Source organism: Tursiops truncatus, chromosome 10 (genome assembly GCF_011762595.2).
Source record: "Tursiops truncatus isolate mTurTru1 chromosome 10, mTurTru1.mat.Y, whole genome shotgun sequence".
NCBI classification, from domain to species: Eukaryota; Metazoa; Chordata; class Mammalia; order Artiodactyla; family Delphinidae; genus Tursiops; species Tursiops truncatus.
Window position 1 is genome coordinate 63926028 of NC_047043.1, and position 14675 is coordinate 63940702.

The 14675-nt window shown below is 46.4% G+C and overlaps 1 protein-coding gene across 4 annotated transcripts in view; it reads left to right on the forward strand.

The window, feature by feature from the left end:
- The window catches only part of ARIH2 (ariadne RBR E3 ubiquitin protein ligase 2), a 45972-nt gene extending 32025 nt beyond the window's left edge, over window positions 1-13947 (forward strand). For 3 of the 4 annotated variants that reach the window (XM_033864934.2, XM_033864935.2, XM_073787942.1), the window contains 12 exons: window positions 81-144; window positions 1624-1774; window positions 2916-3037; window positions 4291-4400; window positions 5769-5886; window positions 6879-6929; window positions 7020-7041; window positions 9445-9596; window positions 10438-10581; window positions 11181-11249; window positions 12606-12689; window positions 12919-13947. In XM_033864934.2, coding sequence (XP_033720825.1) covers window positions 81-144; window positions 1624-1774; window positions 2916-3037; window positions 4291-4400; window positions 5769-5886; window positions 6879-6929; window positions 7020-7041; window positions 9445-9596; window positions 10438-10581; window positions 11181-11249; window positions 12606-12689; window positions 12919-12990 — 1159 coding nt within the window. In that variant the 3' untranslated portion in view covers window positions 12991-13947. Of the gene's footprint in view, window positions 1-80; window positions 145-1623; window positions 1775-2915; window positions 3038-4290; window positions 4401-5768; window positions 5887-6878; window positions 6930-7019; window positions 7042-9444; window positions 9597-10437; window positions 10582-11180; window positions 11250-12549; window positions 12690-12918 lie in introns of all 4 variants that reach the window. The other variant, XM_033864936.2, reaches the window with a different exon arrangement.
- The last annotated feature ends 728 nt before the right edge of the window (window positions 13948-14675 follow it).

A 14675-nucleotide genomic window follows, 5' to 3' on the forward strand; every position in this document is an offset into this window, starting at 1 on the left:
GTCTATCCTGTTTTTGTTCAGAAGTAAAACTATTTGTCTTCAGGTTCTGATTCCCTTTACTTCTGCGTTTTGTTTTGTAGATACAAGTCTAATTGTGCTCAACTGCTCGTTGAGGCTCGAGTTCAGCCCAATCCGTCGAAACATGTGAGTGTCTCCTCCTTGAATAAGGCTTCTCCTGTTGCCCGTGGCTCTTTCTGTGGCTCACATTGTTATTGAGAACCATCTTGCCTTGTTTGTAGTGCAATATGCCCATGATATTTGTTCCAGCATAGGCCTAAATCTTCCATTTCCATTATAGTTTGGAAATTTTCCTCATAGATGAGGAGTGAATCATTGCCTGCCCTCTCCAGCCTCACCTTTTTCCTTGCACTTACATACAGCCTGTACTCTATTCCTGCTGTGTTCTTGGTGTTCCCACTCACCGCATGCCTCTTTGACTCTGCTTGTGCCTTCCCTGGTCTGGAATGTCCAGATTCTGTCCCCATCTCTGCTTGTGGAAATGGAACTCATCTTTAGAGACCCACATCCAAGCCATCTCTCACAAAACATATCTCCTGGGACCACTCCCCTCCAAACTCCTCTAATTATATCTTTAAACCTTTATGTGTATGTTGTAGTAATTCACTCATATCTTTTCAGCTCCCCTACTAGACTGTAAGTGCTTTTTAAGTTTAGGAATCAATGTATAGCAATTTCCTCTGTATCTGAGAGTTCAGTCAGCATTTGTCAAATGAATGAGGGCCATGTTAAAAGCACTCTCAGGAGGGAGAATTGGGGCTCAGATCACCACATAACTTCTGCAGTCTCTTAGGAGAAAATTTCTAGGAGAATACTGGACAAACATGAGAATACGGTCCTTTTCCTCAAGTTATTTTTTGTATTCCCAGTAAACTAACAAGAACCTAATGTTAAACATGTAGTGGACTTTTTCATTGGTTAGTGTTTTTGGCTGGGGTCCCCAGATTGTCTTTGCCAGTTTGTGTAGCATGGTATGGATTCTGGAGTTTAAGCTTTACAGTTATTTGCCCACAAACTAGAAGAGTTTCTTCCCTTGTAGAAACCTTCCTCATCTCTCTAAATTAATTGTATGTGACATCTCTTTGGTATGTTAAGGATGAGTTGTAACTTGGTAAAAACTGTAATACTCTATGTTTTGGACATATTGATATGGGAAAACCACTGTCTTTGACACGTAAAACTGCATTGTGGGCTGTTAGAGGCTCACACTCAGCCTCTAAGCACCTATATGGCTGGGTTTGTAGTACTTGTTGAGGAGCAACTCTGTGCTGTGCTGAATGAGGGCAGTTTTCAAAAGAAACCCAATAGTCTCTGAAAGAAGGTGGATTGAATGACCTCTGAGGACCTTGACAGTTCTGAAATCCTGGTCTTTTCAGCCTGACGTTATAAACTACTGTTCTCATTTCCATCTTCTCTCTGCCTCTCTAAATCCTAGTGATTCATCAAGCCTAGTTCAGTTACCACCTCCTTCAGAAAGCCTTCCTGATAATATGCTTTCTGCTCAAAACTGGAACTCGCAGAGTGCACACATTGCAGTTGAGTTCTGACACTTGTTGCGGGGTCAGAATTGCCTCCCATGGCTCATATCACTCTGCCTCTCCCCAGGTCCCCACAACCCATCCCCCTCACCACTGCGCAGTGTGTATGCAGTTTGTGCGGAAGGAAAACCTACTGTCTCTGGCCTGTCAGCACCAGTTTTGCCGCAGCTGCTGGGAGCAACACTGCTCAGTACTTGTCAAGGATGGCGTGGGTGTGGGTGAGTCTGCCATAGGATTTATAAAAGGCTGGCATGAAGTATTTAGCTTTAGCTCTGCCCTTTCAGGTTCTCAGGTCAACTGAGTGTTTTCTTGTGAGCCTAATTGAAGTTTTTATTGTCAGAACCATTGGTTTCCAAACACATCTGTCTGAAACAATGGCAACGTTTAGACCTGAGCAAAACGAGAGAGTTAAGGCTAATGTTTGGGCATATATGTAAACGTTGGTGTGAATGCAAGGCTACCTTCTCTTGCCTTTTGGGAGAACTGTCCTTTAAGCTGCCTACCGTATCTATCTTGATTCTCAGAGTGGCAGCCATAACTCAGAAACACCTAGAGAGTTAGCTGTTATTTAGGAAATATAAGCACAAATCAAACTTGATGATCAGTTAAAGGAATATTTAACTATGACTTGATATTTGAAACTAAATCAGCATTACTTTAATTGTGTCTGCAAAATCTCATTGTATTGACGGTAATCACATGCATGTAATATTAAACATCACAGAACTAAATTGTTAGTTAATAACCCTATAGGATTTTTTTTTTTTTTTTTGCGGTACGTGGGCCTCTCACTGTTGTGGCCTCTCCCGTTGCGGAGCACAGGCTCCGGATGCACAGGCTCAGCGGCCATGGCTCACGGGCCCAGCCACTCTGCGGCATGTGGGATCTTCTGGACCGGGGCACGAACCCGTGTCCCCTGCATTGGCAGGCAGACTCTCAACCACTGCGCCACCAGGGAAGCCCACCCTATAGGATTTTTTAAACAGTTTTGTTTTTTATTGGTGCTGTTTGTGATATATATGATTTAATTTGTTTTGTTTTTGTTGGGGGTTTTTTGGTGGCTCTGTGCGGCTTACAGGATCTTAGTTCCCCGACCAGGGATTGAACCCAGGGCTCTGGCAGTGAGAATGCCGAGTCCTGACCACTGGACCATCAGGGAATTCCCTATCCTATTTAATTTGGAATAATATTTTAGTTGCATCACTATGCAAATATATTAATTTCTCTCTTCTTTGAATAAATTCTGATGCTTTAGGGGTTCCTTACATAGAATCTGAATTTGTTGGTTGAACTCAGCAAATATATTATCGCTGTGTCTTCTGCGATACAGTTGTCCATCAGGTTATCTTTGTTCAACAGGTGTCTCTTGCATGGCTCAGGACTGCCCGCTTCGAACACCAGAGGACTTTGTGTTTCCATTGCTGCCCAATGAAGAATTGAGAGACAAATACAGACGCTACCTCTTCAGGGACTATGTGGAGGTATGCCCAGCCCCTGTTGTGCCCTCTGTCTTCCCAGGCCTGCTTTTCATCAGATGCTCACCAGTTACTTTATAGACTAGACTGCCAGTAGATGCTTTCGTTTGAAGAAAGAGCTCCACGGCTTTAAAACAGTTTGAAAACTACTAGAGTGCTAGTGAATCCCAGGTCTTTTGCTTCCTTGTTATGTATCCCTTGACCCATTATTTTACCTCTCTGAGCCTTGGTTTTCTCTTGTAGAATGGTCAGGCATCCCCACCTTATACAGAGTTGCTTAAACAAGCTGTTGTATGTCGGGATAAACACAAGTCAGGCATATCTCAGGAGTTGCTGTTCTGTTCAGTTCACTGTGTGGTTCAGCACAAAGAAGAGGTGTAGCTTTTTGGGCAATTGGAAAACTTGTTCAGGTTTTCAGCATGGTCAGTTTTGGAGTCCTTCCCCTGTATTGCGCTACCTGTTCAGGCTTGTTTGTTCTATGCAGCATAATTTTCATCTTTGTCTTTCATGCCCAAGCTTATTGGATTGATTGACGGTCTGGGTTGTCTCATGCACATGCCACAGGAAAAGCAATGCCTTGTTCCTTGTGCTGTTTTCTGCCTTTGGTAGATGCCTGAGGGTCATTGAGCCCCTCAGAGTCTTATGCACAGCTGAGTGGTCTGTGTTCCTTTCCAGCCCTGGTCCGTATGCCCTTTCATTTCAGAGACACACTTCTGTATTCCATTTTGTCATGTAATCTTAGAGCATTCTAGTGAGTTGCTACCTAGTTTAAGCTAAGCATTCAAAGGTCATTTTCAGGGATCTCCCTGGTGGTCCAGTGGTCAAGAATCTGCCTTCCAATGCAGGGGATTCGGGTTTGATCCCTGGTTGGGGAACTAAGATCCCACATGCCGCGGGGCAACTAAGCCTGTGTGCTCTGGAGCCTGTGCACCACAACTAGAGAGAAGCCCACATGCTGCAACGAAGAGCCCACACACCTCAACGAAAGATCCCGCATGCCACAGCCAAGATCCCATGTGCCGCAACTAAGACCTGACGCAGCCAAATAAATAAATATTAAAAACAAGCAAACAAACAAAGGTCATTTGCACTACCTGCCTAATGTCTGGTCTTCACAACATCCATCTTGAATTCCTGTAGCCCCTTGATATAAGTCATCAGCTGGAAGAACAGAAGGTGTTTGAGTACTCAGGGAGGTCTAATTTGGAGGCACCAACTAGGGGATGTCCTCATTATTCCTCCCCTTGGTGTGTTCACAGAGTCACTACCAGCTCCAGCTGTGCCCTGGTGCAGACTGCCCCATGGTTATCCGGGTACAGGAGCCCAGAGCTCGCCGAGTACAGTGCAATCGGTGCAACGAGGTCTTCTGGTAAGAGTGAGTGTGGGTGCTGAGCAGCCCTGGGCTTGTGCCTTCCCCTGCTCTAAAGCATCACTGCCGTTGCTCTTATGAGGGTGGGGCTGGGAGAGGCAGGGTCGTTGAGCCAGAAGAGCAGCTCTGTTCCACGTGGGCAGGGTTTGTACCTAGCATCTCATGTTCCATGAGATGTTTGATAATAGTCAGTCTGGAGACAAGAACGGGGCACAGATTCTTGGGGAATGTGCTGTGGTTATGCTGCTGAGACTCATGGCCCAGAGACTGCATGTCTATATGGGTGTGTATCTACCTGCACAGATAATTCACATACTACTGTATGTGAAAGCAACAACCATCAACGTTTTAATCTTTCTCTTGGCCTTTCTGCTAATTTTATAACACTATAATCCATAAATGTGTTTATATTTACCTGGGGTTTACTCTATTCAGTAGACATGATGGGAATAGCTAAAGTATACTGAAGGCTTACCAGAGGAAATGCTCTGTCCTGATCATTTTACCTTCATTGTCACAACAACTGTGTATGATTGTACTGTTGTTACTCTTATGTTATAGGTGAGGAAATTGAGGTGCAAGGTAATGGCAGAGCCATAATTTAGGTCCAGACATGTCCCCAATTCATGCCTCCCTGGAAAATTCATGGTGGGGCTTCAGAGAAAGTACGTAGAAAATGTGGTATATGTGCATATGTGCCTGCCTTTCAAGATGTTGTTGAGAGAGTCTGTGATTCACCAAAGGTTAAGAACCACTAATGTGGTTGCTTTCCATCCTTTGTGTCCTGCATTATGAACTTCTTTTCCCTGGGACATGTGTTAGGCTACCTGCCTGAGAGCCTTTATCCATAACGTTGTGTTGGCTTGGACAAAAGGGAAATTAAAAACATGGGAGCCTGGCCTGATGAATGTTGGAGTGTTTTTCTTTTCTGATTTTAAGTTTCAAGCATTGTCAGATGTATCATGCCCCCTACAGATTGCACAAGTGCTGGCATTGTGCATCCTGTGTGCACATCTGACTTGGAGATAAGCCAAGGCTCCCAGAACTGGATCTCATTCCTGCCTTGGGCCTGAGTTGAGGTATCTTAGAATGCATCTCCATGCCCTTTGGGAAGCTGAATTCTGAATTTGATATCCTGTCAGGAAGGATTGACACCACATAAGATATTTGAAACAAACATTTCATTTGGGTTTATTGAGAGAAATTCACACAGTACTTCAGTATAATCCTGGGTGAGAAAAGGTCTCAGATGCCTTGATAGGTGACGTTACCTCTTTGAAAAGCTCTAATTCAGGGTCTGTTGGCTTGGACAGAAGGAAAATGAAGAACACAGGATCTGACCTAACAATTATCTTTTCTGGTTTTAAGTTTCAAGTGTCGTCAGATGTATCACGCCCCCACAGACTGCGCCACAATTCGGAAATGGCTCACGAAGTGTGCAGACGACTCTGAAACAGCCAACTACATTAGTGCTCACACTAAAGACGTAAGGACTGTATCTTACCTGTCATGGATCTGCCCTCCTTAGTGCTACCCAGGGCCTTGCCCAGGAGATGTACCATCTGAGAGCAGAACAGGGCTCTTGATGGAGGCTCTTGATCAGGGCCTCAGGGCTCTTGATGGAGGCTGCCCAGACCTGGCAGAGTTTGTAGCAATTTATCATGGTATGCACCGAGTGCATTTATTTTAATAAATTGCTGAAATGCTTGGAGAAGTTTGACCCTTAGGAAAACTAATTAGAAGAAGACTAGGTTTTATTGAATGTTTCCCAAGCTTTAACAGCCCTGGGAGGGAGGTAGTTGATAGCCACACATAATAAATAGCAGAACTCTAATGCAAGCCCAAGCCTGCCCAATTCTCATTCTGGAAACTTCCCATGGGAAAGCATGGCCTGTAGCCCCTTGAGTTCTGCACGACTCAGCACTCAAGGATGTACCCTGTGCCAGTCACACGCTGAGTTGATGCACTCACAAGCACAGCTGTGACCATGACATCATTAAGCATAGTCCTTTTCATGGCGATGGAAGAGCACAGCATCAGACTGATCTCTGCATTGCTGCCTGGGGTTGCGGGCATCTCTCAAATGAGAGCGAGCTTTAGAGGTTATTTCCTTGGCCTCTCCTGGAAGCAGAAGTTCAGGCAAGCTGATGAGGACTTAGTCCAGTGTGGCAGCTTTTACGCTGCTTTGGCGTTCCTCCCAAGCAGGCAAGCTCTCTACTGACTGAGCTTGTGCTTAATCTGAGCGGCCTCGTGGCAGGGACAGATGGTGCTTGGAGTGTTTCAGAGCCAAACATGCTGACCTCATTTCCTTGAATTGCTGTTCCAGCCTCAGCGACCCGCCACATTTAAGTGAGATGCTCCTCCCCAGAAGTGCTCGCACGATGAGCTACTGGGCACGGGTGCCGGGAGCTTTGTGTAATTTGTCTTAGAACCGGCCTGATGGTGCGTGAGCCTAATGGCACCCTTCTGTCTCCTCAGTGTCCCAAGTGCAACATCTGCATTGAGAAGAATGGAGGCTGCAATCACATGGTGAGCAGATGCCTGTACGTTTTGCTTATGTGACATGGAACCTTTGGTCAGCGTGCTCTTAACATGTTCTCTTCTGTTTCCCTCTGACAGCAATGCTCCAAGTGTAAACACGGTGAGTCCCAGGCTTGATGTACAAGGCCCAGTGGCACAGTCTCTGTTTCTTGTGCACGGGTCTCCACTGCTTATTTAGTGAGTGCTTTTGTGGTGAAGTGATAAAACAGAAGGCAGCCTCAGTCACTTACAGTCATGATAACCAGATTAAAGCATTTATTGATTTATTATTTTTCGGTCCCTTTTATAATCCCACTGCCATCTCGCTGACGCATGTAGTCAGAAGTCAAGTTTGGGGTGACTATTAGACCCTCGTGAATCCTCAGTCATCCAAGAAGAAGGTTTTAGTGTGTTCTTTTTATTTTTGCCAAGGCAGGTAAGTAGCATGGGGCTTATCTGGGCTGCCTTACAGATACCTTTTAAGCAGGCTGTACATGGTTTTACTGGAGGCAGTAAAATAATAGTTTTCCATTGAGGTTTTTTTTTTTATATATATATATAAATTTATTTACTTATTTATTTTTGGCTGCATTGGGTCTTTGTTGCTGTGCGTATGCTTTCTCTAGTTGTGGCAAGTGGGGGCTACTCTTTGTTGCGGTGCATGGGCTTCTCATTACAGTGGCTTCTCCTGTTGTGGAGCACGGCCTCTAGGCGTACAGGCCTCAGTAGTTGTGGCTCGCAGGCTCTAGAGCTCAGGCTCAGTAGTTGTGGTGCACGGACTTAGTGGCTCCGTGGCATGTGGGAACTTCCTGGACCAGGGCTCGAACCCGTGTCCCCCTGCGTTGGCAGGCGGATTCTTAACCACTGTGCCACCAGGGAAGTCTCCTCTGAGGTTTTATAAAGTTTTCAGAGGGGGTTTTGGCCTTTCAGGCCTCCGTCATCTATCAGTTGTAGGTTACATAGAACCTGTTGGTTTTGCTTTCCTTTCCTGCCAGATCAAGTAAAGAAATAAAATTCCTTTGGGTAGAAAATATGTCTAGATAGGTTTCTTACACAGCTGCTTAGATGCCAACCAGGAGGCCATGAGAGTTTCTCTTTGTAAGAGCCTGACTTACGCTATTCCTGTGCTCTCCCAGGAGCACACTGTAATCAGAGTAGACGAGGCAAGGTTTTAGACTGGAGTGGTGACCCTGAAGTGTAGAGTGAAGATAGGCCGAGGGTAGTGGCATATTTCCTCAGTGATATCGCACCCTAGCTTTTCTGCATGTTTGAATGAGAGGGACATACATGATCCACTTAGAACAGTGCACAAGACATACGTACAGTTTAAAGAGAAATGACAAAGTGAACATGCGAGTACCCACCACATTCTTAGTACTGAGGAAGTCCTCTGTGTGTCCCTCCTCAGTCATAGTCTCCCCATCCCTTACTGCCCAGAGTTAACTTCCATCCCTCACATTGCTGTATAGTTTTACTACCTGTACAGGCAACCCTAAGCAATGTAGTAGTATTTAAAACAGTAGCAAACACAACCTAGCTGACTGAGGAGAAAGCAATATTGCCACTGTTCAATGAAGCCTCCTAGGAGAAGAGAAGTGAACGACCTCTGGGTCTCTTGATTTGGCTTTAGCTTTAGCTTCTCCAGATTTTACAGAAGTCCCTTTTGGGAAGTCATTGAGCCAACTTATGGAGTGATTCCTGGGAAACAGGGTTTACCACTGTCGGGGTCTCTGGCAGAGACAGAACATAGAACTGTGGTTGGCCCCTCTCCATTAAGCCACAATAATTGTTCAGATGTATAGCATCCATAGGGGATCTTTATTTTTCCCTCTTTGCTTCCTCAGTATGGAAACAGAGTCATAATTCTGGGTATGCACTATTGGGTGGGTTTTATGAAAATGTGCTTTTTCTTTTTTTTGGCCTCACTGTGTGGCTTGTGGGATCTTAGATCCCCCACCTGGGATTGAACCTGGGCCACGGCAGTGAAAGCACCGAGTCCTAACCAGTGGACCGCCAGGGAATTCCCATAAAAATGTGCTGTTTAAGACAGAAGAAAAGGGGAAAAAGTCTTTCTTTCCAGTTTCATGTACAACACCTAGGACAGGTGTTGAGAGTGGGCATAGTCAGGAGGGCACATGTGTTTTCTGAATGACCAGGTGGGCTTCAGTTGGACAAGTTTCTGCTTGTCACAGAGGCATTGGCACAGCAGACCAGTGGCCTTGTACAGTCAGCATCTGCTTGTGTTGGATTAAACGGCACAAAGCATATGTGTTCATGAAACTGAGACTATCCGTAGGCTGTTGTTCACATCAGCAAGGACAGGCTTACAGGGACAGTGGAATGTGACAGGGATGAGTGGTATACATTCCCTCTGTAAAGAGGCACCCTTGGAGAGTTCTGGATAGGTGACCCCCCCACCCCCCACCCAGAGCAGGATCTGTCTGTTTTCCTGCTTTGCCTATGACTTTGGAGGAATGTGGGCTTGTCTCGTGTGTGTAAATACTTCTTTCTCTATTCTGTGTAGACTTCTGCTGGATGTGTCTAGGAGATTGGAAGACCCACGGCAGCGAGTACTATGAGTGCAGTCGGTACAAGGAGAACCCTGACATTGTCAATCAGAGCCAGCAAGCCCAGGCCAGGGAGGCCCTCAAGAAGTACTTGTTCTACTTTGAGAGGGTAGGCATCCAGAAGCCTGGAGGGTGGGCTTCTTCCATTTGGCCTGCTGGGTGAAATTCCCAGTGACTGGTAGCCACAGCCAGCATGCTCACACAGAAGTCAGAAAGTGGAACTCCTGCAGTGGCCTGTGTGGTGCCTCCATAGATATGGCTTTCAGGCTCCACAGGGCGGCCACAGCTAACAAGGAAGGACCTGCTGACCTTGTTTGAATGATGAGTTGAAGGATAATGAAGGATCATCAGACAGTCTTTTCCATCCAGTGCCATGTTTGTTGTTTGTTTTTAATTGAGGTATAACTGACTGACAGTATTATATAATTTTCAGGTGTACAACATAGTGATTCATAATTTTTAAGGGTTATACTGCATTTATAGTTATTATAAAATGTTGGTTATATTCCCTGTGCTGTACAGTATATCCTTGTAGCTTATTTTACACATAGTAGTTTGTATCTCTTAATCCCCTACCCCTATCTTGCCCCTCCCCCTAATCCAGTGCCATCTTAATAGTCAGATTCAGAGGGCAGTTCATCCCAGGAAGACCCTTCAGAAGCCCACAGAGCATGGGACATTTCGTTTCTAAGCACAAGAGACCTGTAGTTACCTAGCTTTGCTTCATCCTCAGGGCTCGAGTCCTATTGCCGCAGGGGGGTAGAGTGATCTGGCAGGCAGACAGCTGCTCTGGACAGGGTTGGTAGTGTGGACTGAGGAAGCCCCCCTCTTGCAATCCCAAGGACACACAGTCCCCATCAGCTAGATGAGGCTGTGGCCATTCTGAACTCCTTTTGGATCTCCACCTTCCTGGGACTCCTGCAGCTTTCTCCCTCCTCTGAACCCTGTAGTGGGAGAACCACAACAAGAGCTTGCAGCTGGAGGCACAGACATACCAGCGGATTCACGAGAAGATTCAGGAGAGGGTCATGAATAATCTGGGGACGTGGATCGACTGGCAGTACCTACAGAATGCTGCCAAGCTTTTGGCCAAGGTTTGTACCCCCTCACTCTTCCAGCCCTGTCAGGCCCAGACCTCTGAGGGTGGGAGGCACTGTAGGGGGCAGGGGGCTTAGCACCCTGTGCAGTCCTGCATGCTCCTGCTTATGGGTCCACAGTTTGCTGGGCTGTGCCCACTGAGGACCCAGCCCTCTGTGGATGTCCAGGGGATTTTAAGAAGAGTATTCCAGTGACTCGGCCTGCAGGGAAAGAACTGCAGGGAAAACTAGAGCCCTTTTCTTCTTTTGTCCCATCCATGCATCACTCAAAGGAAAATAAGAGATTGTCTTTGGACAAGTATTGAGATAGATGTGTGGACTCTGATGTCCGACTCAAGAGGGAAGAGCCATTGAGGCAGCTGCTGGTAATAAATCACAGTGTGGAAAAGGAACTGTGGGTGTTCTGTGACCATTTTTGTTTCAGTTTTTGCCATGTTGTCCCCCAATTCATCTTTTATTTGCCTTGGCCTCATTTCTTTCAGGCCCATACCCGTTGAGCCAGGCTAATTTGCATGGTGGGGTAGAATTGTAAAAGCCGCCTGAGATCCATGTAGTTAAGGGTCATAGATACAGGTCCCTTCTCTTCTCTGTTGCAGTGTCGATACACCCTGCAGTACACGTACCCATATGCATACTACATGGAGTCTGGACCCAGGAAGAAGCTGGTAAGGCAAAGCGATTCTTCTTCTCTGCTCTCTTAGCTTCAGAGCTGCCCTTCTCTACCTGCACTTTGCAGGAGAGCAAGGACCAGATGCCTGGTTATTGGGAGGGCAAAATCAAAACTGGCAATTGTAAAATTTTATTTCTCCCCTAGGCATTTCCAAAGTAGATCTCAGGTGCTGGTATTTTGTGTAATAGGAAGGCAGATATACTGAAGCCAGTGAACAACTATATTTTTGGGGTGACTGGCTGAAAATGTCTGTTGCCACTTGGGAGCCAGTGCCCATGCTTTGGGAGGATATGCAGCTTGCATGTTCCTAAATATAGTGGACTTTGTTTGCATCTTGGTTTAATTTTCATCTTAGATGTTGGGTTGTTTACCCCCAATTATAAAGTAATTCACACTTATTGTTTAAATGTTGAAAAACTTAGAAAAACATTTACATCATTTATCATCCCACCAGAAAGAAATGACTGCTGTTAGTGTTTTCCAGCCTTTTAAAATTAATATTATTTCTATAATCAACGTTATATATATAACATTTTTTTGTTACAACTAATTGTTTTTGCAGCTGTTGTTATTTACCCGGCTGGAAAATGCCATTTTGTAATAGTTGCATAAATGTTCCAGTATATGGTTGTACCAACATTTGGGGCATTTATTGTTTCTGTTTTTCACTATCATAAATAAGACCTTGGGAAACCTCTTTGTGCAACTGATTTGTGCAGTGGGTATATAATTACTAAGTCAAATGGTTTGAAAATTTTTAAAGACTCTTGATTTTCAGAAGGGCTGAAAAAATGCAGTGTTCAGTGAATACAGTGTCTGTGAATATCCACTTTGACTTATTCTTGTAGCATCCATTTCGCTGTATGTTGGGAGCATTCTCTTCAGTGGCTTAAGTTCTTCCCTTTTCTTTGGGGGTGGAGGGTGAGTGTGGTCTTGCCACGTGGCTTTACTCCATAGGTAGCCTTTTTTTTTTTTTTTTGCGGTCCGCGGGCCTCTCACTGTTGTGGTCTCTCCCGCTGCGGAGCACAGGCTCCGGACACGCAGGCTCAGCGGCCACGGCTCTCGGGCCCAGCCGCTCCGCAGCATGTGGAATCTTCCCAGACCGGGTCACGAACCTGTGTCCTCTGCATCGGCAGGCGGACTCTCAACCACTGTGCCACCAGGGAAGCCCCTTTTGATTGGATTCTGGCTCTGGGTACAGGAAGTAGCACTGCTCTCTGAGGACAGTATCAGAGACACGGTTGTCTATAGCTCGTGCGAGCCTGAGGTGCTGCATCTGCCCCTCCCATCTGCAGGCCCTGCCCCGGCTACAGCCCCTTCTCCTTTTGACCCTCCTGCTCTACCCATACAGTTTGAATACCAGCAGGCTCAGCTGGAGGCTGAGATCGAAAACCTGTCATGGAAGGTGGAGCGTGCAGACAGCTATGACAGAGGGGTAAGTGCTGTCCTCTTGGATCCTCTGGCAGGCAAGGGAGGGCTGGTGTGGTAATAGGTAACATGGTAGTTGGCATGTAGACTGGAGGCTGCTGCTGAGAAGGGTGGGAAGGTCAGTGCTTTTGACTTCTTGGAGTCCGTGGCAGGGGGGGCAGGGGTGGGGTGGCTTTAGCTGCTCCCTGCTCATGGGACTGGGCCATGCAAGCACCTATCTTGCTTCCTTGGTGCAGGACTTAGAGAACCAGATGCACATAGCAGAGCAGCGGAGGAGAACCCTGCTGAAGGATTTCCATGACACCTAGGTTGGGACATGGACGTGCCAGAGTGAGGAAGATGTGGCTGCGAGGTCTCCCGGCTGCTGTACTGCATGCTGCAGGCTCTGCCTTTCACAACCCCAGGCAACAGCCAGGGCCCCACTCCTGAGAGACACTGGCCACACACCTCTTAGTCGATTTCTGTTTTTTTTTTTTTCCCTCATCTTTTGCTTTTTGTTTTTCCCAGGGTAGAGGCCATGTTGAATTGGCCTCTTCTCAGGACCTTTAATTCCCCCTGGATGGTTGTTGGGAGGGAGGGAAAGTTTTTTTTTGAATGACTATTAATAGGATTAGATCATTACAACTTATAATTTTCAAGGGTTGTACAATTATACAAAAAAGAGGGGGCAAACAAACCATAGAATTACACAGAACCCTTTTTAAAAATAAATTGGCATTGGAGTGTTTTAACCTCTAGCTATTTTACTTAGAATGTAACATATGCTGCCCGCTCACCTTGCCTCAGAATCTCTACTGCAAGAGGGCCCCGGTGGTCTTTGCTTGCCAGATTCATATGTGTTTGGCCACAGCTAGAGTCCCAAGGGAAGAGCATGGGTGGCAGATGGTGGGAAATTAAGTTGGCCTGAGTTATAGGCATGGAGCGTAGGGAATCACATCGTGCCTCCTGTCTGGTCCTTGTAGACCCTTTTGTGGTCAGGTGCACTGCCTTACGTTGGCAGTGAGGAGACAATACAGAACGGAGTCTTGCCATGGGGTGTCATCCTGTCTGATGGCACTGTGTGTCTGTGGACTCATCTTAATTCTTGAAAGTGAGCTTTACCTGGGTCTGGCTACTCAGGCCAGAGCCCACAGCAGAACACGTAGGTGGGCTTGTGGCCCTCCAGACCAGGGGATGTGAGTTCAGCACAGTTTTCTTTTGTTTTCTAAAGATAGAGATCCACTTTTAAAGGGGATTGTTCCCCCAAATAAATTTGTTTTACCTTGGTTCCGTCTTTTGTGCCAGTGTTCCCGTGGTGTGACTCTGACCAGGTTCACACACAGCCATACCTGACACTGTCCTGCTACACTTTCCTCTGGTGAACGTTAGGGTCAGAGTTCAGCATGGTCCTCCCAAGGACGGACTCTGGTCTGCCTGGCTCAGGGACCTTGTTTGCACAAATTGTTTTCATGTTAACCTGGAGTGTATGTCTCCATTACCCACTCTAGGAGTTGGTTGCGCTCCCCCTTGCCTGGTTTCAGCTATTGGAGGACAGCACCTCTAGGGTCTGGGAGTCTGAGGCCAGCACGGTTCTTGATTTGTGGTCCCAGCTCCTGTACCACAAGGGGCGGGCCAGGGAAAAAGGCCAGCTTTTTCACAGTGCAGAGGAACAAGTGGTTTGCATGGTGTCCTACCTATCCTGAACCTGGTCCTGTGGGCCTTTCAGAAGTTACATCTGTGATTCCTGGGGTTTCTATGGCTTTTTTCAGTGCCTCCACTCTGAGGCCGGCAGAGTTGTCCATACTCGATAGGGCCTCCTTGACCTCCTGGAAGAGTTGCTTAGGAGATCTGTGAATAAATATTGTGTTGGAAATTCTTTGATATTCAAACATTTTCACCTCAGTCGGTAATTTCCCAGGTACCATGTAAGCTGTAAACTGAATCACTCTTGAAGGCAGAGGACAGCTGTAACTCTTGGAGTCATGGGGTACATAGTCGGCTGCAGGCTCCCTTT